This window comes from Pantherophis guttatus, chromosome 1 (genome assembly GCF_059756535.1).
Source record: "Pantherophis guttatus breed Tessera chromosome 1, ASM5975653v1, whole genome shotgun sequence".
NCBI lineage: Eukaryota > Metazoa > Chordata > Lepidosauria > Squamata > Colubridae > Pantherophis > Pantherophis guttatus.
Genome location: NC_142063.1, coordinates 76,861,544 through 76,884,792, shown reverse-complemented (window position 1 = coordinate 76,884,792; position 23,249 = coordinate 76,861,544). Strand labels below are relative to the sequence as shown.

The following is a 23,249-nucleotide window of genomic DNA, read 5'->3' as shown; positions in this document are numbered from 1 at the left end:
GATCACTTATACAGGGCATCAGATCCCAAGGCTATGTTTTCAACTTTTTCCAGAAGGGTAATATAACAATTTTATCTGTTTCAGATAAAATCGGAGACAAATGACCTTTCAATGGGAAGACATTCCAATGGGCTGGTCCCATAACAGAAAAATAACACTTTCCAGCTTTGACCCCCTCCAACCTATCAAAACCTTGGAAAATCAGTTGCTTCTCTCAGCGTGACTGAAATGGTTGGGCCAACTCTAGAGGGGAAATGTAGTTCTGCAGGAAACCTAGTGCAAGCCATAAAGAGAAGATAGTTTAACTATTTAAATTGAATAAGTGATGCACACAAAGCATGTAGATGCAGGAATGTAAATTGTTGTACAGTTTTATAATCTCAAGAATAATCCATATATGAACATTATAATGGAGGAATGTAGTTCACATCAGGCTCAAGGTTTTGCTTACAACACCACCAAGTAATAAGATCACTTAAATTATAATTCAATTACAAAAAAGAGAACGATCAACCAATGGAACAGAAGTTGCCTTCAGAAGTTGCGGGAGCTTCATCACTGGAAGCTTTCAAGAACAGACTGGACAGTCATCTGTCAGAAATGATATAGAGTCTTCTGCTTGAGCAGGGGGTTGGACTAGATGACCTACAACCCTAACCCCCCCACCCCCCACCTGGTTATTCTGTTATTCTATGCAAGAATTCTCATACATTTGAAGATTTGCCATGAACTGCCAGAGTAAGATGCAAATTCCTTCCTAAAACTGAGGGCTAGTAAATCAGATGTAAAGATGCTTGTTGGCAACTTTTCTACTATTTGTACCTATACTCCTCTAGGTTGCTTTGTTAGAACTACCAGATCTGGAGTGCAAAAATCCAGATATTTCTTAGATGGCAGCAAAAAGATACTGAAAATTCTTAGCTACCACAGAGCAGTCTCCCACATTTGACTTCTACTTTTCTGCCAGGGAAAACCGGGGAAGAGGCATTTTAAATCAAACATATATTAATGTTTTGCACAGGAAGAACGTTTGATACAGTATCCCTAAAGCAAATTAATTAACAATCGCAGTTCCGGAACCTTACGGAACAATCAACTTCTTTTTTTTCAATTTAAAAGAAAGTTGTACAAAACTTTTCTGCAGGTCATTTGAAAAAAAATGGGGAAAAAAAAAAGAAGCCAGGGAAAACATTTCTCGGTGCGATGTTCGCAGCTTCCTGCCTTCTTCCGACGGTAAAGAAGACAAAAGCGTTCAAAAGATACCCAACAGCTAAAACGATACATCGCACTTTGGGAGAGAGAAAAAAATATCGCACTTTTGGGGTCTGCCGGAAGAAGCCCCGGGGAGTGGGGGGGAGCAATTTCCAGCCTCTCAGGAATTGTTACCACACGAGGAAAAGAAAGAGAAGGCAGGGCGGGAATTGAGGTCGGGTCATAGCTTGGAAGGAGCGGGGGGGGGGGCTCTTCAGCCACCGGACCCAGCTTCGCCTCGCCCTCCGGCCGCTTCGCCCCTTTTGTCTCTGGAGCTTCTCCACGAGGGAGGCGGAGCCTCGGCAGTAACTTTGGGCTCTCCGCCCCCCCCTCCCCAAAGCACCTTTTGTTGTCAGCTGGGCGTGACGTCAGAGGCCGCCGCTGCGCCAGGCAAGGTTGGTGTCCACATGTGACCAGCTGAAACTAGTTTGGAAGACACAAAGGGAAAGGAGAGGGAGATAAGGGAGCAAGATAGCCGGGCAGGCGGTGGAGCGGAGCCAGCCGAGCGGCCGGGAAGCACGAGGCAGCCTTCCGGGGAGAGACCGACCCAGGACCGCGAGCCACTTCAGCCCTCAAGCATCTCATCCATCCATCCATCCATCCATCCATCCATCCAGGCAAGTTCGGCGGGCGAGTTCCCGCGCGCAAAACTTCGGGCTGGCCGGGGAGGGGAGGGGAGGGGAGGAGGGGGCAAAAGGGGGAAAAAAAAGGAGGCAGGCGGCGCCTCCGAGCCTTCGCTCCGTGAAAAGAGCAGCGCCCCCCCTCCCTCACCTATACCTAGTAGGGAGTTGGACTTGATTAGCCTACATGCTTTTCATAATGATAAAATTGCCTTTTATCATCCTGGATATCTTTAAAAGGATACATCTTTCACTTTCCTAGTTTGGGGTTGGGGGGAATGGAGGCAACTATCCCTCAGCTTCTAAAGGTACACGATAGGCTTACTAAAAAGAGCCAATGCAATTATCGGCTGCAGCAGTAGAAATGTAGTGTCGGAAGCAGGAGAATAGTTCCACTCTGTTCTGAATGGATCCCCCCACCCCCCCGAAAGGGCAGGCCGGGCTGCGTTTTCGTCCTGTTGGCGCCCACGTTTCAAGGGCGTCCCTTGAAACTGCAGCCCCCCCCGGACGAAGGTCCGTCCGCCTTAGGACTCCTCTTTCCAGCTCGGCTTCCATTGCAGGCTCTCCAAAGAGGATGACCTGGGTTGGAAAGGGTGTCCGGGAGGCGCCACAAAGTTGAGGGGTGGGAGGGGGCGCCTTCCCCCCCCCCGCCTAAGTTTCTCTGCACCCGCCAAGAGTCTCTGCGGCACATGATGCTCCGTTAGCCGGGAAGTCCCTTCCTTGGAGCGAAGGTGGAGGGCGGCGCGCCTGACTGAGGGCGGGGGGGGGGAGTTGGGAGCGACCTGTTGGATTTCGACGCCGAATCCCCCCCTCGGGATTTCCGCCCCCCCCACTGTCCTCCTCGGGTTGTTTTGTTTTTTGTTTTGTTCCTCTCGGCCTTCCGTTAGCGTTTATGGTAGGGGGGTGTAGTGGCGCGCGCGGGTGGGCAACTTTTTTTGCGGGCCAAAACTTGTTTCCAGGCAGAGCTTTCTTTGCGTGGGGTATTTGAAGACTCTCTCAGGAAGCCACCTGAGGAGCTCTGCCGGATGTCCCGAATCGGCCTAACGAAAGCACCCCAATGGGAGACTGAGCATCCCAACTACTTCTAAAAAAAAAAAAAAAAAAAAAAATCGGCTGTGTGGGAGGGTGTGTGAGAAAAGGGTTGGAATAAAAACATCCATTTGCTGGGTCCAGTTGAGCCATTGTTCCCCAACCTCTGCGTTCTGAGGTATTTTCCTTACTGGTCGCTTTTCTCCTCTGCGCCAACTTGACTTGAGCCAACAAGGAACATCGTTCGTTTCCTTGGACCTTTGCAACTAGTTAATCAGAAAGATCTTTGGCTAAGGGGGGACACACACCCTAAAGCAGTGGTTCTCAACCTGTGGGTCGCGACCCCTTTGGGGGTCCAACAACCCTTTCACGGGTTGCCTAAGACCATCGGAAAACACATATTTTTGATGGTTTTAGGAATAATTTTATGGTTGGGGGTCACTACAACATGAGGAACTGTATTAAAGGGTCGCGGCATTAGGAAGGTTGAGAACCACTGCTGGAGGTTCCGTTGTCTGAACTTGTGGGTTGGTTTGCAAACATTTTGTTATCAGGCTAGGTAACATCTTCAGTGGGGTTTAGCCTCTAAATTCCGCTGAAGATTTCGCTGGTAACGAAAACGTTCAAAAACCAACCCACAAGTTCGGAGGACAAACCTCTTCACCACTGTCACAAGGATGGTAAAGTCTACTGTATAAGAACATTTTTGCAGCATGGCCTTAGCCCTAGCATTTTGTTTTTTCCAGTGGCCAGTCAGCTCCTCAACAAGAAATAAATATGTACCCTTTGCCAACATTGATCCCCTACAATTGGTACTCGCTACCCCCAGTTCAGCGATAAAAGTGAGCCTTCAAGATGAATAGCTCTTGACAGACCTGGTCCTTAAGAACTATGACTGTGAATGGATTTTAAAGCTTTTGTGTTTAAATCTGTGTTAAGTGCCTTTTACATCCACTTCTGAAGTACTACATCTGAATTCTTCTGCTTTTGTTACTGCTAATTATTTGGGCTAATGCTGTAAATGGTACTTAAGAGTGGAGAGTATGTATATGGGAGGGAGAGGGGGTGCTCCTGGTAACTTTTTTAGAATAATTTTTATTTAAGATTTTTTTAAAAGGAAGATAAAAACTAATACAACATAATATAAAATAAGAAAAAGACATTAAAGAGAAAGCCAAATGCATAAGGAAGGAGTAAAAGTTAAAAAAAAAGCTTTTAATCTTTTTTACAGCAGTTTATAAGCACAATCATAAGTTTACCTCTTATTCTATGGTTATATTTATTTTATTTTTATAATCTCTCCTATTAATTATCAAAACCATAAATCACTTTTTACATGAAAAGTCCATAAAGGTTTCCAGTCAGTAATAAGCATAGATATTGGGGTGTAAGCATTTGCAAGAAGTGGGATGCTCACAGAAGAACAAGAGGAGACAAGTAACAACATGTGTTTTGTGACATCAGGGTACAAATCTCATTCATATACTTACATCAATCATAAAGCAATTAGGTAACATGGAATTTGCATCTTACATTACTATGAACGTGTTATTTTGGTGTAATTTTGAGTTGCTTTGGACATTTGTATTTCACATTCCTTCCAGGTTTAGCAGTTCTAAGTCAATTTAAGCTATGAACTTTCGCTTAGACAAACTCAAAATATTTTATGCAGCAAGGAGAAATTTCAAGGATTGCTGGCATTTCTCCAGGATAGGCCTCCTAAAATCTGGTTGCTTAACTCAAAAGAAAAGGAGCCCTGACTCACCACGGGACTGCTAGAATTTGAGAATCCAAGCACTTTGGAAGAAAGTCCTTTTTAGCTGGGCTAAAAAATTTACAAATTCTTGTATATCATTTTCAATGCAGAGAAGCATGTGAGTTGGATGTATTTCACCCCATGGCAGGTCCCAGGAAGGAAGTATCCTCACACCTTGTCCCACAAGAATACCCAAATGGAGTGTTCTTATTATGGAAAAGAAAGGGTGGCTGTATCATTCCCTAAAAGAACTGATCACAGTTTGCTTAACTTCAGGTCCTTACCTAAGCTTAGGTTTAATTAACATGGGCAAGGGAAGGCATGCCATTTGTTTACAAACCATGATAGTATTGAGATGTTTGGTTGTTTATCTTTTGCCTCACCTATCTTTGAAATCATATCTTAATAATATGCTTTCATGTACTTCCCCAGACTGTTCTTTGATAATGCACAGTTTCAGGGTTCCACTTGCCTCTGATTGTGTGTGGAGGAAACGAAAAGTACAAAATTAGAGTAGCTCCATCCCTTTTGACATTCTGGAAGGCCCTCAAGACTTGGTTGAGCCTAGGGCAAGGGCTCCCAGGGAACTGGAGATATACTTAGATGTCTCCATTGTGGTGGCCGCTTCCATTTCTCTTCGCTTAGGGGTTTGTATATTTGCTTTTTGTGTTGTTTCTTTTTTAACGTAGATTTTTATATTTTTATACCAGTGGTTGTTGTATCTGTGGTTTTATCTGATTGTTGTATGCCGCCCAGAGTCACTTTTTACTCTTTTTTTCAAATTTGATTAATAAATCGATATATCAGAAAATATTCCATCATATTATTTTCCTGGGTAATGTGTCTAGGGCTAGGCAATATTCTCACTGATCAAAAAGATGGGTCTGAGCAGTCCAATCACAATACCCTATCAAGGCCTTCTCCAATCCTGTATACCCCAGATGTGTTGGCTTGGTACAGCAGTTCCCAGTATTCTCAGCCAGGTTGAGGAGGCCTGCTAACAAACCCACTTAACTTCCAAGGCTCATTGTGCAGTAATAATTATTTTTCTTCAGATCTGTGTATCAGAAATGGAGTATTACCTATATTATTTTCATTGCATAATCCATACATTTTCTCTCCTTGTATGCTGTCTGGAGTTTTGATTGTCTTATGGGATGTTTTGAAATGACAATGGCTAATTTACTGAATTCATGTGAAGAGTGTTGGGTCAGCTTATCAGAGAGACATGCAAAAACTGTTGGATGCCACTTTTTATGTGCTAAGTGGTGGACATGGAATTGGAGGGAATGAACACATATGGTAGAAAGTTTAGTTATGGAAACTAGATGCAGCAAAGTTTGGTGCTTTTCCTAAGAAAAATGCAACACTGTGCATCTTTAGAAGTAAGTCCCATTAACTTCAATTGAATGCATTTTCAAATTTCCAGCTCTCCTTTTTCAGGCTAGTGGAAATTCATTTGATGGTAGTGAAATAATTTATGAGGATTTAGCTTTGTGAGATCACTGCAACCCAACGATTATATAAAAAGGAGAAACTCTCAAGTGGAGCTTAATTCCTGGTGATTGCACAGACTAGAAGAGATTTGAGGTGTCCGACAGGGCCTTATTTTGAATGATTGTGTATCTTTGAAAGAACAGAGGTGAAGAAAAGGAAAGGGCTGAGAAGAAAGAATGGTAGGAGAAAGTGGTAGGAAAGGCAGACTCTGAAGCATCTCAAGAGACCTCCAGGGGAGAGGGAGATCAGGAGTGGGAAAATGGAAGAACACTGCACATTATTGAGTTGTTCTGGGCTCCAGAAATTTGAGAAGGCTGCAAGCAAAGAGTGGGGAAATGGGCAATTTTGCATGTGTTTCACTAAAGAGAAGGAGTAGCTAATCATTGGGGGTGGGGGCCAGGATGGAGGAGAGACACACAAAGAGAAACAGGTAAGACAGGACTGGGGGAAAAGATGCAGTTGTTCTCAAAATGGAGTAGGAGAAAAAAAATCCCAAAGAAGCCTGAACAATTAGGGAAAACACCTATCCTTTAGATTTCCTGTAGCTGCCAAGTGTGCGCCCATATATTTTAAGAAAATTGTCCTGGAGTTTGCCTATTTTTATTAAAAAATGGTTAAAAGATTCTGAACAAATATAATATGTCCCCTAATTTAGAAAAGTCTCCAAAGTATTTGTTGATTCTAAAATATTCTGTCAATATATCTGAATACAAGAGAAGGTAAATACCGGTATATAGTTGTGAAAATGAATTGTTCTTTTTCCCCACCCTGGATCAACAGAATCTGGATTTTTTTTCCTTCCCTACCATTTTTGCTATATATTCACCATGGCAAATTGGATTATTTGGGGAAAAGGTAAATGTTACACTTACAAGTTTCCTTTTTTAAAAAAAACCTAGAAATATAAGATCTACCAAATAGAACACTAGGTAAAACATAGACTCTTTAAGAACAAGTTGTATTAAATACATATCATCAAACTGTCCTTATAGTTTTGCTCTACTGTAAAAACACAATAGTTTCACGGAGATGTTAGTGAACTAGGAAAGAACAATAGCATAAATAAGTAATCAAATGATAGCTGCAGGTGTTGACACAATAACAGTGTCTCTAGTTCCAGTTGGATATGTCAATTCCTTAGTTGCAGAGCGGGAAAAAAATCTGGAGCTCCAGTAACAAATTATATATTACCCAAAGTTCAACTAAACTGAACCTGTCCAAAAAGAGCTAAATTAGACAGGTTCTACAGAATGTCCTAGAAGCATTACAGAGATCTTATTCTAATAAAGCAGCATTTATTTCTTGCTGTATTTGCCCCTGATGGCAGAAGCTCCTGAAATAAATGAATTTGTTCAGCAGCCATTTTGTTGGAGCTTTAGATCATGTTTCCAAAATTCAAATGTGCACATGAGTCTCAAAAGCAGGATTAATGTGTTAGTTTGGGATGTTAAAGCTTTCACTCCATATCCATACTAGTCCTTAAAAGCCACCATGTTTAATCTAGACTGATGATAAATAAAGCATACGTAAAAACATGTCCATACTTAACAGCTTACATTTCAGGTTTATATTTTTACATGCTTGTAGATCAACCTTCTGCAATCTACCATCTTCAGAATGTGTTGGGACTCCCCAAATTCCTAGCTGTTTTGGACAAACTATTCAAATTCTGGGAGTAGAAACGCACATAGTCTAAATGATTCCCAAACTGTGGTCCATGGTCTCCAGCAACCTTCCTGCATTTCCTGCCAGCCAGCTGCCTAGACCAAAAATTTGCTTGTGTTTCAGTCTCTGCTTCCTCACGTATACTACCAGTCAGCCATTCAGAAAAATGGATCAGTGGCTGAAAAATGATTCACCGAAGTATACAAGTGATTCTACAATATCAGTAGCACTTAGAGTTACATACCCCTCCACAGTGTTTTGTAACACTTCTGAGCAGTTTATAATGTCAGCATATTGCCTCCAACAATTTGAGTCTTCATTTTATCGACCTTGGAAGGATGGAAGCCTGAGTCAACACACATTGCTCCAGGTTCAGTAGTAAACAAATGTACTGAGTAAATAAATACTAACATTCAGAACAGTTGATTTATTGGAACTTGATTGAAAAAAAATATTCCATTTTTGGGAAACTTAGACAGATTCAACTTCCTACAAATCTCTCTCTCTCACACACACACACACTCTTTCTCTCTCTCTCTTTTTGAGATCAGCAATGGGTGTCCCATTAAGAAGGATGTTGTCTTTTCTTCCCACCAATTTCTGAATCTGATATTGATTTCTTCAGGCTGTATGATTTTTGCAACCAGTGAAGAACTTATGTTCTCCAAGAAGGCATTGCTGATGATCTCTCCATATGTTGGGAGAAATTAATCACTCAATTAAACACTTGTCAAGAAGACAAGTCTGTTGGCTCAAAGGACTTTAAAAGCTTTTAACTTTACTCTTTAGTTTTGCAGCCCAGATCTGTGATGATTTAGTCAGAAGTGAATTTATTAAATTTAATACAAGAGTTGCAGCGAAAGTCTATAGAGCCCATATGAAAGAATTCATTGCATGCCTAAGAATTCATCTGATTAAGAAGAAATGGTGAAGCAACTATAGTTATGTTTGAAGTAGCACCTGGAGCAGATCTTGCTTGCCAAACTTGACTGGGCAGAGAAAGTCCAAGCTAAGCTCTTTGTTATTGTGCTTGGCACCTGTAACCCCATTCCAACAACACTCGAAGGTTTTCTGTGGACGAAGTCCAGGGTTACTCACATCTTTAGCAATCCTAAATGTTGCCAAAGTATGTCTCAACTTTCAGCTTCATCTCGGCAAGTAAAGCTGAAAAGGCTAGTTGGAATTAAGTATGCTCTAAGATGTAATTATACTAAAAGTTTGATGAAGGAAAATATTGAGTCATTTGGAAAAGGGTAGTCCCAAAGACACTTTTTATTTAAAAAATAGTAAGCTTTGAAGGAAAAGAAAATGGGTGATAGCCAATACATTAGATTGTTGTTAATATTAATCCTTTCAAATGATTTTATTTGGCTGTATTGATCTGTATATATAGTTTATATTTCAGAATGCATCAGAATAACTGCCAATATTTTATTTTCCTGGTTTGAAAATGGATAATTTTATTGTAATAATTACAGAAATGAAGAAGAAAAAACCTTGCTTTTAAAAGTGAAACTATAAAGGAGGATAAAGATTGTTTTTTGTATCTGTACCCTTTTTCCTTTCACGGAACACAAGGTGAAATTTGTGAATGTAAGCTCAGTAATATTTTAAGAAAAAAACTAATTTCTTATGGTTCTTGATTATTGATGTTTCTTTTCTCTTTCTCTTCACTTCTGATGAATTCATAATTTAATTTAATTTAATTTAATTTCGAATTTATATACCGCCCTTCTCCCTGAGGACTCAGGGCGGTGTACAGCCAAGATAAAAAACATAGAATACAAATATTAAAACATTTAAAAATATATATAAAATTTGGCCCAAAAAATTAAAAATCACAGACTAATTAAAAGGATTTAAAAATTTTAAAATTTCTTCTTAAGCCAACCCGGCTTGCTGAAAAAGATAGGTTTTCAGGGAACGACGGAAGGCATTGAGGTCCTGGATTCTTCTTATCTCCGGGGGCAACTGATTCCAGAGGGTGGGAGCCCCCACAGAGAAAGCCCTCCCCCTGGGGGCCACCAGCCTACATTGTTTGGCTGATGGCACCCTGAGGAGGCCCTCTCTGTGGGAGCGCACGGGTCGATGGGAGGTCATCGGTAGCAGCAGGCGGTCTCGGAGATAGCTAGGCCCTATGCCATGGAGCGCTTTAAAGGTGATAACCAACACCTTGAAGCGCACCCGGAAGACCACCGGGAGCCAGTGCAGCTCGCGCAGGAGTGGTGTTACATGGGAGCGCCATGTTGCTCCCATCACTACCCGCGCTGCTGCATTCTGGACCAGCTGGAGCCTCCGGGTGCTCTTCAAGGGGAGCCCCATGTAGAGAGCGTTACAGTAGTCAAGGCGAGAGGTGACGAGGGCATGAGTGACTGTGCACAGGGAATCCCGATCCAGAAAGGGCCGCAACTGGCGAATCAGGCGAACCTGATAAAAGGTCCCCCTGGTAACAGCCGTCAGATGTTCCTCCAAAGACAGCTGCCTATCCAGGAGGACTCCCAGATTGCGAGCCCTTTCAGTGGGGGCCAAAGACTCGCCCCCAATAGTCAGTGATGGAGTCAACTGACTATATCGGGATGCCGGGAGCCACAGCCACTCAGTCTTGGAAGGGTTGAGCCTGAGCCTGTTCCTCCCCATCCAGATCCGCACAGCCTCCAGGCACTGGGACATCACTTCAAGGGCATCGTTGGGGTGGCCTGGGGTGGAGATGTACAGCTGGGTGTCATCAGCGTACTGGTGGTATCTCACCCCAAAGCCACGGATGATCTCGCCCAGCGGCTTCACATAAATGTTGAACAGAAGGGGCGAGAGGACCGATCCCTGCGGCACTCCACAAATGAGAGGCCTCGAGGTCGACCTCTGCCCCCCTGCCAACACAAACTGCGACCGGTCGGAGAGAAAGGAGGAGAACCACCGTAACACGGTGCCTCCCACCCCCAACTCTTCCAGCCGGTGCAGCATGATACCATGGTCGATGGTATCAAAAGCCGCTGAGAGATCTAATAGGACCAGAACAGAGGAATAACCCCTGTCCCGAGCCCTCCAGAGATCATCCACCAACGCGACCAATGCCGTTTCCGTGCTGTGCCCAGACCTGAAACCTGACTGGAACGGATCCAGATAGGATGTTTCCTCCAGGAATTGTGGAAACTGTTGCGCGACCACACTCTCAACAACCTTCGCAATGAAGCGAAGGTTGGAGACAGGACGATAGTTAGCCAATATTGCTGGGTCCAGGGACGGCTTCTTGAGGAGAGGCCTCACCACCGCCTCTTTCAGGGCAGCGGGGAAGTGACCCTCACTCAAGGAAGCATTAATAACGCCCTGGAGCCAGCCTCGTGTAACCTCCCGGGAAGCCAGTACCAACCAGGAGGGACACGGGTCCAGTAAACATGTGGCCGCACTAAGTCTCCCCAAAATCCTGTCCACATCATCGGGAGTCACAGCATCAAACTCCTCCCAGATAACATTCTCAAGACTGTTCCTCGTCACCCTGCCCTGATCTACCCAGTCAGAGTCCAAATCCCCCCGGATCTGAGCGATTTTGTCATACAGGTATTGTCCGAAATCCTCCGCCCTGCCTTCTAAGGGATCCTCCCGCACTCCCAGATGGTATAGTAGTATAGTATAGTACCTTGAGTCCATTCTTTATTTAAAATTATTGAAATATAATGTAGAAAATGTTATCTTGAATTTGTTGCCAGTTTGATCAATTAGAACAGTAAAGGTAATGCGAACCTGATGTCACATCCTCCCAAAGTTTCAGAAGACATGAACCTCGACCTGATAGCCTGCATTTGAAGGATGCATGATGAATTTCAACATTCTGGAATGAAAACAGTGCTTTTAAAGATTGCCTAGGCAATCATTCCTCTCTGCAAAATAACTGAGTTCTTGTACTTCTCTGCCCATAATATGCTTATCTTTAGCATACCTTCTACAGTTAAATAACTTAGTTCAAATAAGTTGGTCTTGCCTTAAGTCTGGTTTCAGGCAGTAAACAAATCCCATAAATAAGTAAAGTAAAATTTATTTTCCTTGCATGTTTTCATCTGCCACCTAGTATGTACATTTACATATTACTTAGATTTGTTTTGTTTATGATTAAACAATCCTACATCCTGTTTTCATATAGCTGGGAGATCAATCTTGTTTCCGAAATAATTAATGAAAGCAGAAGAGACACATTGCTGAATCTGAAGAGAAGGAGTTTTTTTTTGCAGGCAGAAATAAAAGTCATGTAAGATTAAGTATGTTCATGGAGAGTATGGGAGCAGGAACAGTGGTTCTTTTCTGGAATTTGACATGGTCAAAGAAAGATTCAGGTTGAGGTATTTCTTGCCTGTCTCCAGAAAAAAGAGTTCAGGAAAGCACAGTACCGTAAGCCACTGAAGCGCCATTGGAACATTTTATAAACAAGAGTGAGGTGGTAATTGGAAGGTGATAAAAAATCAAGATGATGGTATAAAATTAGTTATACTCCTGATGGTGCTGGGCTTATTATCATTTAAAATACAAGCCAAGTTCAGACATTCATCAAAAATCTTCATAAACCATGATACATGTAACGTTAATCACTCATGTTCCCCTCTGCTCCTTAATCAGTTTTCAATACATTAAGCATGACTTGTATTCAGAAGTTCCTTCTTATATCCATACCAAATAATTTGAGTAGAATGTCCATTAAAAAAATGGCAAAATAAGCCAAGATTTATTCTAATCCAAGGCTAAATCCCTGGCATCCTAATGGACATTAAACCATTTTCCTCAGTTTGGTTTTAAGACATTTTGCCTTTAATGGAAGATGGTATTGTGATGCCAAGTAGGTGTGTCAAAAATGGAAACCCAGAATTCCATTTTTTGTTCCTTACTAGCAAAAGTAAGTTTGGTATGGGGAAATCTGAGTGATGAAAGATTAACTGAAAATAAAATGTTTCCCTGCTTATGGTAAATTATCAGAATAAGCTTTTTATGCAGGAGGAAGAGCAACTGCGCATGGTTTTTAACAAGCTAAAGAAAATTGGATGGCATCTCATGAATTTTCTTGTTTGACCTTGTGACAACTAGTTAAAACATTCCAAATCAAGGACATAGGTACAGTTGCCTTTTTAGATTATTATTTTCCTCCTTCCTTGTCTAGTTGCCCCCCCCACCCCCCGTGTGTGTGTTTGTGAAGAATCCCACAGAGGGCATCAAACTCCTTTATCTGGAGAACCTGGAAAAGCAATTTTCCAATAATTTTTAATAGTGAAAATTATTTAAATAAAAACAACTATGGAAATATTAATATCTTCGTGTGGGGTACAGACATGATCCCAGAATCAGGGCATCTTCAGGGAGTGTTGAAAACATTAAGATGGTGGCTGCAGCTCTAAGGACCATCTTGTTGTTTTAAACAAACGCTCTTCCTCCCCCGTAGATACTCCAGTTCAGAAGCACTGTCATACCTGCATTGCAAAACTAATGTGAGAATTAGTTAAAAGGGAGTGTTCCTCCGATTAAACAATCGGGATAATACATTCACCCAGACTTACTGTGTTTGCCAGGATTGTTTGTTTTTTGCAGGATTTCAACATTTCTCCTGAAAGAAATATATATCAGAAGACAAACTCTGTGTAGGGCATGTGGTGTTTGGGGGGCACAAAGCATTAAGTGACAAAATTCATGGAGCTAGAGCAAATCGAAGGCAATAACAAAATGTGATTTTTGTGGATTGAATTGCTCCCTGTGGTATTTAGGAATAAAAGTCACAATTTGAAAACAACCTTTGGAAAGGCCATGGGCGTTCCAAGCCTTTGTTTGGCTGGATGTGGCCCTGGGGCTAAGAGGTCACCCCTCTTTTTTTTTAAAGATGGGCTGGTATCCAGAGGAAACAATGAGGCCAGCTTGTTCAGTGCCTTGTAAGCTCCCCGGATCGCAGCCTTTCATGGCTTATTGCATCTAAGAAAGAAGTCAGCAGACCCAGCCTCTAGCGTGTCTATTGTTGGACGTTGCAATCAGAGCCGAGTTCAGATTCGGGCTGCTCTTAAGGCTGATCTGCTGCCCTTGCTTGAAGGGGGCTTTGAAGAGAGTTTGCCTGGGCTGTGTCCTAACAGGCACTTTGCTCTCCCTCAGGGGATGTTTCTCAGCTGAAAGCTGAATGGGAGGGGGGGGTATCTGCCTTCAGCCTGTGTAATTCTCTGTGACAGGTCAATTCAGAGGGAATCTGACAACTTCTCAGCATCAGGTGCAGCCAATGGAGCCTCAGTAATGAGGTGACCTGCTCTCTGCAGGGCCTGCCTGGGAGGGGTGGGGGGATTGTTGAGGAGGGATCAAAAGTGCTGATTGTGTCTTTCTTTCCTTTTTAGCCACCTCTCTTTCCCCTCCACTGAGCACAGCAGGCTTCAGCCCGGTCTCACCAATGGTGGAAACGGGGGCCAAAGACTCTCTCCAGCACGGCTGTGAACACACTTCCAACTTACTTTGTCTGAAACGCCATTTAGGGTCCACTATCCCCTACTTTCTCTACCCTTCCCCACCCTCTCCACTTCATTGCTTGGGATGGGGAGGAACACCGATTAAATATCCTGTGAGTGCATATAATGAAAGACATACGCTGGTTAGATTTTCCAGCTTACTGGATACCTCTAGAATAGTTGGGAGCCTTGAAAGGAAATATGAAGTAACCTGATGCCAAAAAAAAAATGGTGGGCCTGGCCAAGGGGGCCCAGAAAGCCGTCATCCTTCTCCGCACCTTACCAGAAGTTTGGATAGAGTTTCAAGCAGGCCTCTTGGCCAAGCCCACCATTTAACCCTCGCCTGAAATCAGTTTCATAATCAGCATCTATCCAGCACTCTGGATTTAGTAGTTGTGTATGCCAAGTGAACAAATGGATTGGGTATGTTATTTTAAAAACAAAACACAATTCACCCTTCTTGGTCTCGTGGGCTAGAGCTGTAGCCTCCATCTGGTGCTCTCCAGATGTTCCTGGGTTGCCCTCTTCAGCTCCCAGCTGTATTGCTGGAGGACACAAGTCCCGGGAAAACTGAGCTCAGAAAGCATCCACTCAGTTTGTCATAATAGCCTTTTTTCTAATAGCGTTTAAAGCGAATAAGCAAAAGGATGCAGTTGTGCATATTATTCATTATTTTATTAAACTTCTACTTTGCTTTTTGCTGATTCATGGACTTTGTATTTTAGAATACTAAGTGGAGAACTTGAAAACTTTATTTGACTGAGTATTGCCCTCTTTTTTCAATGGTTATTTTTTACCACATTGAAGCCTCTGAATCTGGAATTGAAATTAGCCATTTGTAGCAAAGGACGGCAGAGTTACTGTAATTGGCTTAATCAAGCAAAACCTTAATAGCCATGTTTCTGCATTCAGGAAGCAAATTAAAAGGCTTCACGTCATATATTGGTCATTTTCATGCCCCTGCCATACCACTGAGAAACCTTGGGAAAGAATGCTTTGGCTGTTACAACTTCTGTGCAACTAAACAAAGAGTTTAATTTCCTCATTTATCCACACATTTTCTGTTTGTGTGGGAGACCCAACCGAAACATTTTACTTTTCCTTTTATATTTTATTCTTCGATCTTTTGTTGGCTGTCCTGGGTAAATAAGAATTCTATCTGCACCCATAAATTGAATCACCATTGTGGAGTTCCATGTATGTGGGAAGTTTATAAATCTGTTAAAAGAAGAATGACTAAACCCTGTTTGCTGAAATAAGTAATGGAGGAGTTGGGAGGAAAATGGAAAGTAACAGTGATGGAGCAAAAACAGCCTGTGCACCATAGCTTTGTGCATGTGTGCCATTCCTCTTCTTCATGAGATGTGTGTGCACATACACAATTTGGTGCGACGCTTGTTTCCATAGACTCTTTGTTGGGATATGGTAATAGGTTGACATTAAGTGAACCAGCAGGGGGAGCAGCCTGCCTTCTAAAGCTCCCCACGAGATCTGATTGTGATGAGCTTTTATTTTTAATCTTCTGTTTTAATTCTCAAAACTGCCTGTCAGGGTTTCTTTTCCCACTCTGGATTCTTTTTGAGATACATAAAGGCTCCATGGCAGCAGAGATCTCCCCAGCCTCAGGAGCTTTGGCAGAGACGAGGTGGCCTGCTGAGCGCTAGATAAAAGAGACACTGGGGGAAATCGGGGGACGGTAGCAACCATGGAGAGAAGTGGGGAGTAAGGCCTCGCTATGGCCAGCCACCAGGCCCCACCCACCTTTCCAAAAGTAGGGGCAGTATAAATCCCTTTGGCAGGTTTGTTTTTCCCAGTTTTCCACTTGGTTGAGCCATATTTAAAGTCTAGGAGGGCCAGAGAGGGAATGCTATTTGGAAATTGGGGATATGAACCTTATCTGGTTTCTGTCCTCTGCTTGGAAAGCTGCATTGGAAAGGCCCCTTACCTGGATCTTTTAAGACACAATTTGTCATAGTGAAAGGTGTTTCCATTGACAGGTGTCCCCCTAAGAGTGGTGTGTGAAGGTGTAGTGTCTTGTGAGGCTTCCCTAGGACAACACATACCAAAAAGGAAGCCTAACTGAGCAAAACAGAGCAAGGGCAGGAGATAAAGAAACTAATAACTAATAGCATTGTGATGTAAGCAGATAGCTCAACCAGGAACCATTATATAGTGCTAAGTAATTTACTACTGTCTTTTGCAGCGACTTAGTAAAGATGTTCTATAGACAGCAACTTATAATAAGAACTAGTTTGGGTACATGCTAGGATAATATGATTAGTAAGAATAAATTTAATTCCTGTACTTAATGGACTTCCGCTTTGTCTACTAAAGTCAGAGGCACATATTATAAACAGATAAATGATTCTACAGGATTTTGAGGAAATCTATGTAGATTAATATCTATAGAGCAGATGGCAGCATCTAATTGACCTTGGCTGATTTTGAAAAAGTTAAGCCAGGGCTGCAGTACTTGGATTATAGGTGACTACTTGGAAATCCAAGTTGTAGCTGAACTGGGAAGGCAAAAATATTCCAGAGGAAACAGTGGCAAATACTGCTAAGAAAACTATGGATACAATCACCAGGGTCAAGCTCAAATGGAGGACATTTTACTCTTTTAAACTAGATTAAAGTAAAACAAATACAAAGGAGTGTAATTAAAAAAATACCTCTTACAGATTGTTGCAAAAAAAACAACAACCTGAAGAAATATATATAGAGTCACCAACAGCTAATATTTTTCATTAGATAGCAATTAAAATTCCCCATTATTTACCAATAATATCATCCGCACTACTTATCAAAGGGGAGGACATAATTACTCATTTGCCTAAATTGGTTTTTAGAATTATGTAAATTTATGCAAGAAGTAGTGATGTTTCAGTAGAGGTATTTTCTTTGTTTATTTTGAGAAGGAAACTTCTCTCATCTTAAGCATCTGCATCTGTTGCCTTGAATGAAAAAAGCTAAATAGATTATCCCAGTGCAAGGTTTAAAATGCTAAGAATTCACTAGCAAATCAGAGCCTTAAGGAAATTGGATGAACTTGAAATGGCAGGGTTTTTTTTGTTGTTTTTTTTTAAATGTCTTTTTTCTCTGAATTTAATTACTGCTTGAATTACTGATTTGTAGCATTTGATGTGTTTCCTGCTGTGGCAAAGAAGTGGTGAAGGGAGCTTAACCTGTTGCATGTTTACATTCCAGGCTACACAAGACTCAGGAACCATGTCAGCAGAAAATCATTTCCCTCCCCTTTGTCACATTCCTCCATCTTACTAGCTCTTTTCTTGGGATTAGAATATATTTATGCCAACAGTGATTTCAGTGTTTTTCCTCTTACAGAATGCAGGCCCGTGGACTCTTTCTCCTTCTGGTTTTTATCCTTCTGGCTGTATCTTCAGAAGCAGGCAAGAATAAGAAGGGTGAGTGTCAGATTTGTGATTGGTAAATTCCTATTTACAGTTGGCTATCTTCAGAAAATATCTTTCAGTGGAGCTTTCAGAAGTGGACTAAAAAGTACAGACAGCAACATTTTTCTTCTGGGAACTAGGCTAATAACCAGGAGATGGTAAGTTCTAGTTCTGCCATAGGCAAGAAGCCAGCTGGGGGCCTTTGGGCTCATTCGCTCTCAGTCCTAGCAAGAAGGCAACTGCAAAGGGTTCCCCAAAAACACCTGCCATGCAGTCAGTGGAGCTGGTACTAACTTGAAGGCCCAAAAGAGCCCTCCATCCTATTTTAGGTGAAGAAAGACAGGCTGCTTTAATGGTTCAGAATAGATTATAAGAAAAGAGAAGGCTAATTCTTGTGAGTCTGAAATGACTGCCTGTTTTTTTGTGCAGACAAGGTCAAGAAAAATGGTTCCGATTGTGAGGAATGGCGCTGGGGCCCATGTATCCCCAACAGCAAGGACTGTGGTGTGGGCTTCCGTGAGGGAACTTGTCATGATGAGACAAAGAAGCTCAAATGCAAGATCCCATGCAACTGGAAGAAGGAGTTTGGAGGTGAGCATTCATCTGGTTTAGAGGAAGACTCGGGAAATGATGCAACAAACTTATCAGAGTCTCAGGAAGCCGGCCAAGTAGGTTTTTTTTTTTTAATTTAGACTTCTATACCGCTACATAGTGCTTTACAGCCTTCTCTAAGCGGTTTACAAAGTTAGCATATAGCATATTGCATTAGCATTAGCATATTGCCCCCAACAATCTGGGTCTTCATTTTACCCACCTCGGAAGGATTGAAGGCTGAGTCAACCTTGAGCCGGTGAGATTTGATCTGCTGATCTGCTGAACTAGCAGTCAGCTGAAATAGCTGCAGTACTGCACTCGTAACGACTGCGCCACCTCGGCTCTTTCAAGTTTAAATGTGAGGGAATAAACCCAAACAATTAATACCTGCATTGTATGTCAGCCCATTGCTTACTTCTATGCAGTATTCTTTTGCCTTGGTTGGCTCTGTTAATTGGCTTCTTCCATCGCTTCTTGTTATGCTTTCATATTAAAAGCATTTTAATCATATTCTCTGGCTTCTGAGGCCAACTGGTCTTTTCGGAAAGAAATTATTTGTAATTTCTGGCAGCTGCAGTTCTTTTACCATTTAAGAATATAAGAAGCTTCCCTTTGTCACATTAGCCAAGCAGTCCTGATAGCTCTGCGGTGGATGGCAGTGGTTCATATGAGTTTGTGAAATGTGTGCTCATTTCCTGGGCATCTGGGTTGTTTCTTATTTTAGAAAAACTGATGGTGCGGGGAAGTCAAGCTCTTGTGGATCCTGCATGTATCTAACTCTTCTTGCTCTCTTCTCCACCCACCCCCACCCCTAGCTGATTGCAAGTACAAGTTTGAGAACTGGGGTGGCTGTGACCCTGCAACAGGTCTGAAGGCACGTTCAGGTACTCTGAAGAAAGCTCTTTACAATGCTGAGTGCCAGGAAACTATTCAAGTGACTAAGCCCTGCTCTCCCAAGACCAAGTCAAAATCCAAAGGTCAGTCTTATTTGTAGAAGACCATTTTGGTGCCCTATTTTGCATGCCTGCCAAGTGATACAAAAATGGAAATGGAGCATTTAGAAGGCTAGGAATTCATGGGTGGCTATCCTGGTTGCCAGGCATAGTTATTCCTGTAATTTCTTAGGGTTCCTTCTGCCCAAAAAGATTCTGGTCTGTTTTGCACTCTCCTTAGTGTCCATAAACACCCCTGGCCAAGTTTGTTTATAATGTACTTTGACGAGCTGCAATGTACTTTGAAGAGCTACAAAATAGCTCTTCAAAGTACATTATAAACAAACTTGGCCAGGGATTTATGGATACTGAGGAGAGTGCCCGTGGCAGAGAGTGCACACCAGTCGTAGGCAAACTACTACAACCGTTGTTGCTAAGAAAGCAATATGGATGAGCCCAACGGCTTGTGGACATAGACTTGCAATATCTAAGAGCTAGAGCTAATAAAACCTGCTCCCCTCTGATCTTCAGCCAATTTAACAATTCTGGACTGAGGATGGCCTCATATTTTTATACTTTAACCATCCCTAAGTATAGAAGAGTCTTCTCCCTTGCTCGTTTCAACGTCTTACCCTCAGCATTAGTGGACGGACGATTTAAGAGGCTCCCGATAAGTGAGCGGTTATCCTCCTGTTGATAGAGTTGAGGTTGAAACTGTGGAGCACGTTCTTCTATACTGCCCTATGTATAACGCAGGCAGGACTAAATTACTGTCTCTCCTAGAAACAGATATCTCTGGATCCAATGCTAGTAATTTGACCTTATATTGTTTAGGGGATAGCTCCTCACACATTACTTTTCAGGTTTCTAAATTTTTTAAAGAGCTGTAACTATTAGAGGAGAAGGCTGTAATTCCTCTCAGCCAAGGCTTCTGGTAGCCAACTGTTTATGATGTTACTTTCCCCACATTCCTTTGCAATTATATTTTATTTGGCAAATAAAAGTTAAAAAAAAAAATATGGATGAGCCCATATTGTGCCCAAAGGGCTTGAGGATACTCACAATCCTCATTTCTTCTCTCTGTAGGGTCTCCTGGGGGCATAGTGAGAGCGGGAAAAGATAAGGCAAGCAGCATCACTAGTCCTGTTCCAATGCCCAGAATTCCCAACTGGCATTCTGGTAATTGTAGGTTCTCCATATTTAGTGGGCATCAGTGGGGGGAATTGGAAAGGAATCCAAACATCTTAAATTTCTCCCCCAGAGATTGGGAGTACAGGAGCCCAAAAACAAGTGTGACCTTGTTTACATGCCAGGATAGCCAGAATGGGTCAGGTGATTTGCAATCAGTTGGCAACTTTGGGAAAGCAGCTGTTGCAGTAATATTAAACCTGCCAACACAAATAAATTATGGTTTCGTTGGTTTTGGTGTAGATTATGTGAACCCTGTCAAGATAACTTGAAATTATTATTTATGGTTTCTTGTGTTGGACAGATTCAGCAAAGTGTGTTTTATTCAATATCTGATTTTTATGCAAATCATGGGTTGGTGTGTTGCAGGAATATAGTCTTCATGTAATATGTTGTGCTTAATGTTCTTCCTCCTTAATTGTTTCATACAGCCAGAAAAGGAAAGGGGAAAGACTAGTATGATGGATACAGTCCACCGTCTTCAGGGCATGGTGCCTGAACCCACTTGGACACACGCCACTTGAAGCTGCAGCTTGGCCTCTCCCAGCTTGGCAATACTTTGCCAAACCCCATTATTCTTCAGCCTGCACAGCCTTATCTTTAACTGCAATACCATTTCTAATCATTAGTTTTATAGCGAGCAAGCCCACCCTTTCCTAAAGAAGGTGTTGCTTGCCTTTCCCTTAACTTCTTCTCTTCTACCTCTTGTGTCCTCTCCTCTCTCTGTGTGTTCCAGTATCCTTTGCTCTGGTTTGCTTCCCTGAATGCAGCACAATGTTTGGAAATGGGCTCAGCTGCAACAAGCTCTTGCTAAAGCTCTTCACCTCTGGGGTTCTTTGTCCAAGCCAAATGACTTTTTGGCAGCCTCTCGCAATCTTAGCATTGCCTGTGGTTGGTCCATGTAGCTTCATCCGGTCATAAACCTTTCTTTAAGGCACCTGAGGAAACCCTTTCAGGGAATGAGAGAAGGTGCGAGAGAAACTACAGTAGAAATGGGATGAGGAATCTTATCTGCCTTACCTTCCTAAAAGAAGCACTGTAGGAAAATGCAGGCCTCTTTGGTATCGCTTTGCACTCCCTTTCCCACGGAAGAAGTGCCTACTTCCTGGCATGCACACACCTTTCCCTTCCCCCATCTCTAATGCACATATGTTTCTTGATAGACAGCCTTCCCATCTGAGGAGCAGCACAGCTGGTTAACCTCACTGAGCTGTGGTTGCTTGCTCTCTCTGCCCACAAGACATGCTTTGCCTTCCTTTCGGCATCAGGAAAGGATCCCTCAGAGCCAATGAAGCTGGTTCCCTATCTCAGTCCCCTTTGTCTGTCCTCCTGCTGGGATGCTGTGGCCTTTCCTTCCTCTACTGGTGCTGGGTAAGCCCTCTCTGCTTTTCACAGTCCCCCCCCCACTTTTTTTTTCCAATAAAGATCTTTTTACAAAAAGAGTTTGCTTCCCCTTTGGGTCCTGTTTGTACAGTTGCTAGTTTGAACAAGGGAAGGACTGGCTGTATACAAAAGTAGCAGCAGGTAGAAAGCAGTGGATGTAGTTGGTGTAGGTGCATATATAAAGGCATTGTTCAGTATCACCGAAGGAATGTCTGTCTAAATTTGACATTTGAACAGCCCAGAAACTGCCTGGCAGACAGTTTGGAGGGACAGAAGGACCTTGCTGTCTACGCAGATTTCTTTGGGGTGTTTTTTAAGCAGATGGAGTGAGGTATACTTATCAACATAGGTAGTCCTTGGGTTATGATGGCAATTGGGACCAGAATTTTTGTTGCTCAGTCATAAAGTGTGTGGTTTTGCGATGACATCAATTAGCAATAATTTCAACAGTCCCTGTTATCAAGGACTATGTGGGTCATTAAGTAAGGACATCATGATGGTAAAGGGGGAAGGGGTGTTGAAATCACATATCAGACAGGCTGGTGGGTGGATGGGTGCTGACTGTGGGCTGGCACGATGGAGTATGGGCAGGTGCTACAGAGAACTGGATGTGCAGGTATCGGGCACTACAGGTTGTGAATGGGTGGGTACCACTGGGTCGCCATGGAGTATGGGTGGTGGGAATTATAGAATATTGAGCTCTGTGCCTGGGGGCTTCTTGGGACAAAAAGCCATAGGAGTTGGAGGGTTTTATGGAAGCAACTTGCAACCTCCTGTTGGCTTCCCCATTGACTTTGCTTGTGAGAAGCTGGCATTGACATGATCCCAGGATGCTGCAACAATTGTAATTGCAAGCTGGTTGCCAAGCACCTGAATTGTGATCACATGACGGCATGGATACTGTAATGGGGGCAACTTCAAAGACTGATCAAAGGACAGTTGTTAAATGAGTGGCCATAACCCAAGGACTATTTGTATCAAAAATATATCATTTTAGGTAGGTTAAGGATAAATTTAAGGTTTGTATGTCATGAGCATCTAGAGTAAGATGATGTTGAGATCCACATAGTTGCCACTTTTCCAGAGCCACTGTCTGGGAACAGGTGACTGCAGAGGTCTCGCACCTCTCAACAACTTCTCAAAGACTTGTCCTTGGAGTAGGGACAAAGCATAATAAAGAGAATTGAAAGAAGAGGATCCTAGCTCTATAAACAGGGCTGGAGGTGTGCCATGGTTTTGCTTCCTCTGTGTTCCTCTGTTTGGAAACCGATCTAGTCTTGAGAGCAAAAAAATGGCAGTTTGGAAAAATATTTCACATTTGTGCAATATGATGCACACTATATCTCCCTTTACTGCCATTGTGTATAGCCATGTCTGGAGCTTTGCTCATCTAGAATCACCTTCATTTGTTAATAGTTTATTTTCTACCTGGCTAGATCAGGTATTTCTTCTTAATTAAACTCCTT

At 42.5% G+C, this 23,249-nt stretch overlaps 1 protein-coding gene across 2 annotated transcripts; it reads left to right on the top strand.

Annotated features, from left to right (window-relative positions):
• The first annotated feature begins 1,235 nt into the window (after nucleotides 1-1,235).
• Nucleotides 1,236-21,840, top strand: MDK (midkine). Of its 2 annotated transcripts, none has more exons than XM_087876496.1 (5): nucleotides 1,236-1,868; nucleotides 17,619-17,698; nucleotides 18,116-18,277; nucleotides 19,096-19,257; nucleotides 20,832-21,840. In XM_087876496.1, the coding sequence occupies exons 2-5, from the start codon at nucleotides 17,620-17,622 to the stop codon at nucleotides 20,855-20,857; spliced, it is 429 nt and encodes a 142-aa protein (XP_087732622.1). In that variant the 5' UTR covers nucleotides 1,236-1,868; nucleotide 17,619; the 3' UTR covers nucleotides 20,858-21,840. The 2 variants fall into 2 exon arrangements, with proteins under 2 accessions (XP_087732622.1, XP_087732626.1); XM_087876500.1 differs by having other exon boundaries at nucleotides 1,665-1,863; nucleotides 17,618-17,698.
• The last annotated feature ends 1,409 nt before the right edge of the window (nucleotides 21,841-23,249 follow it).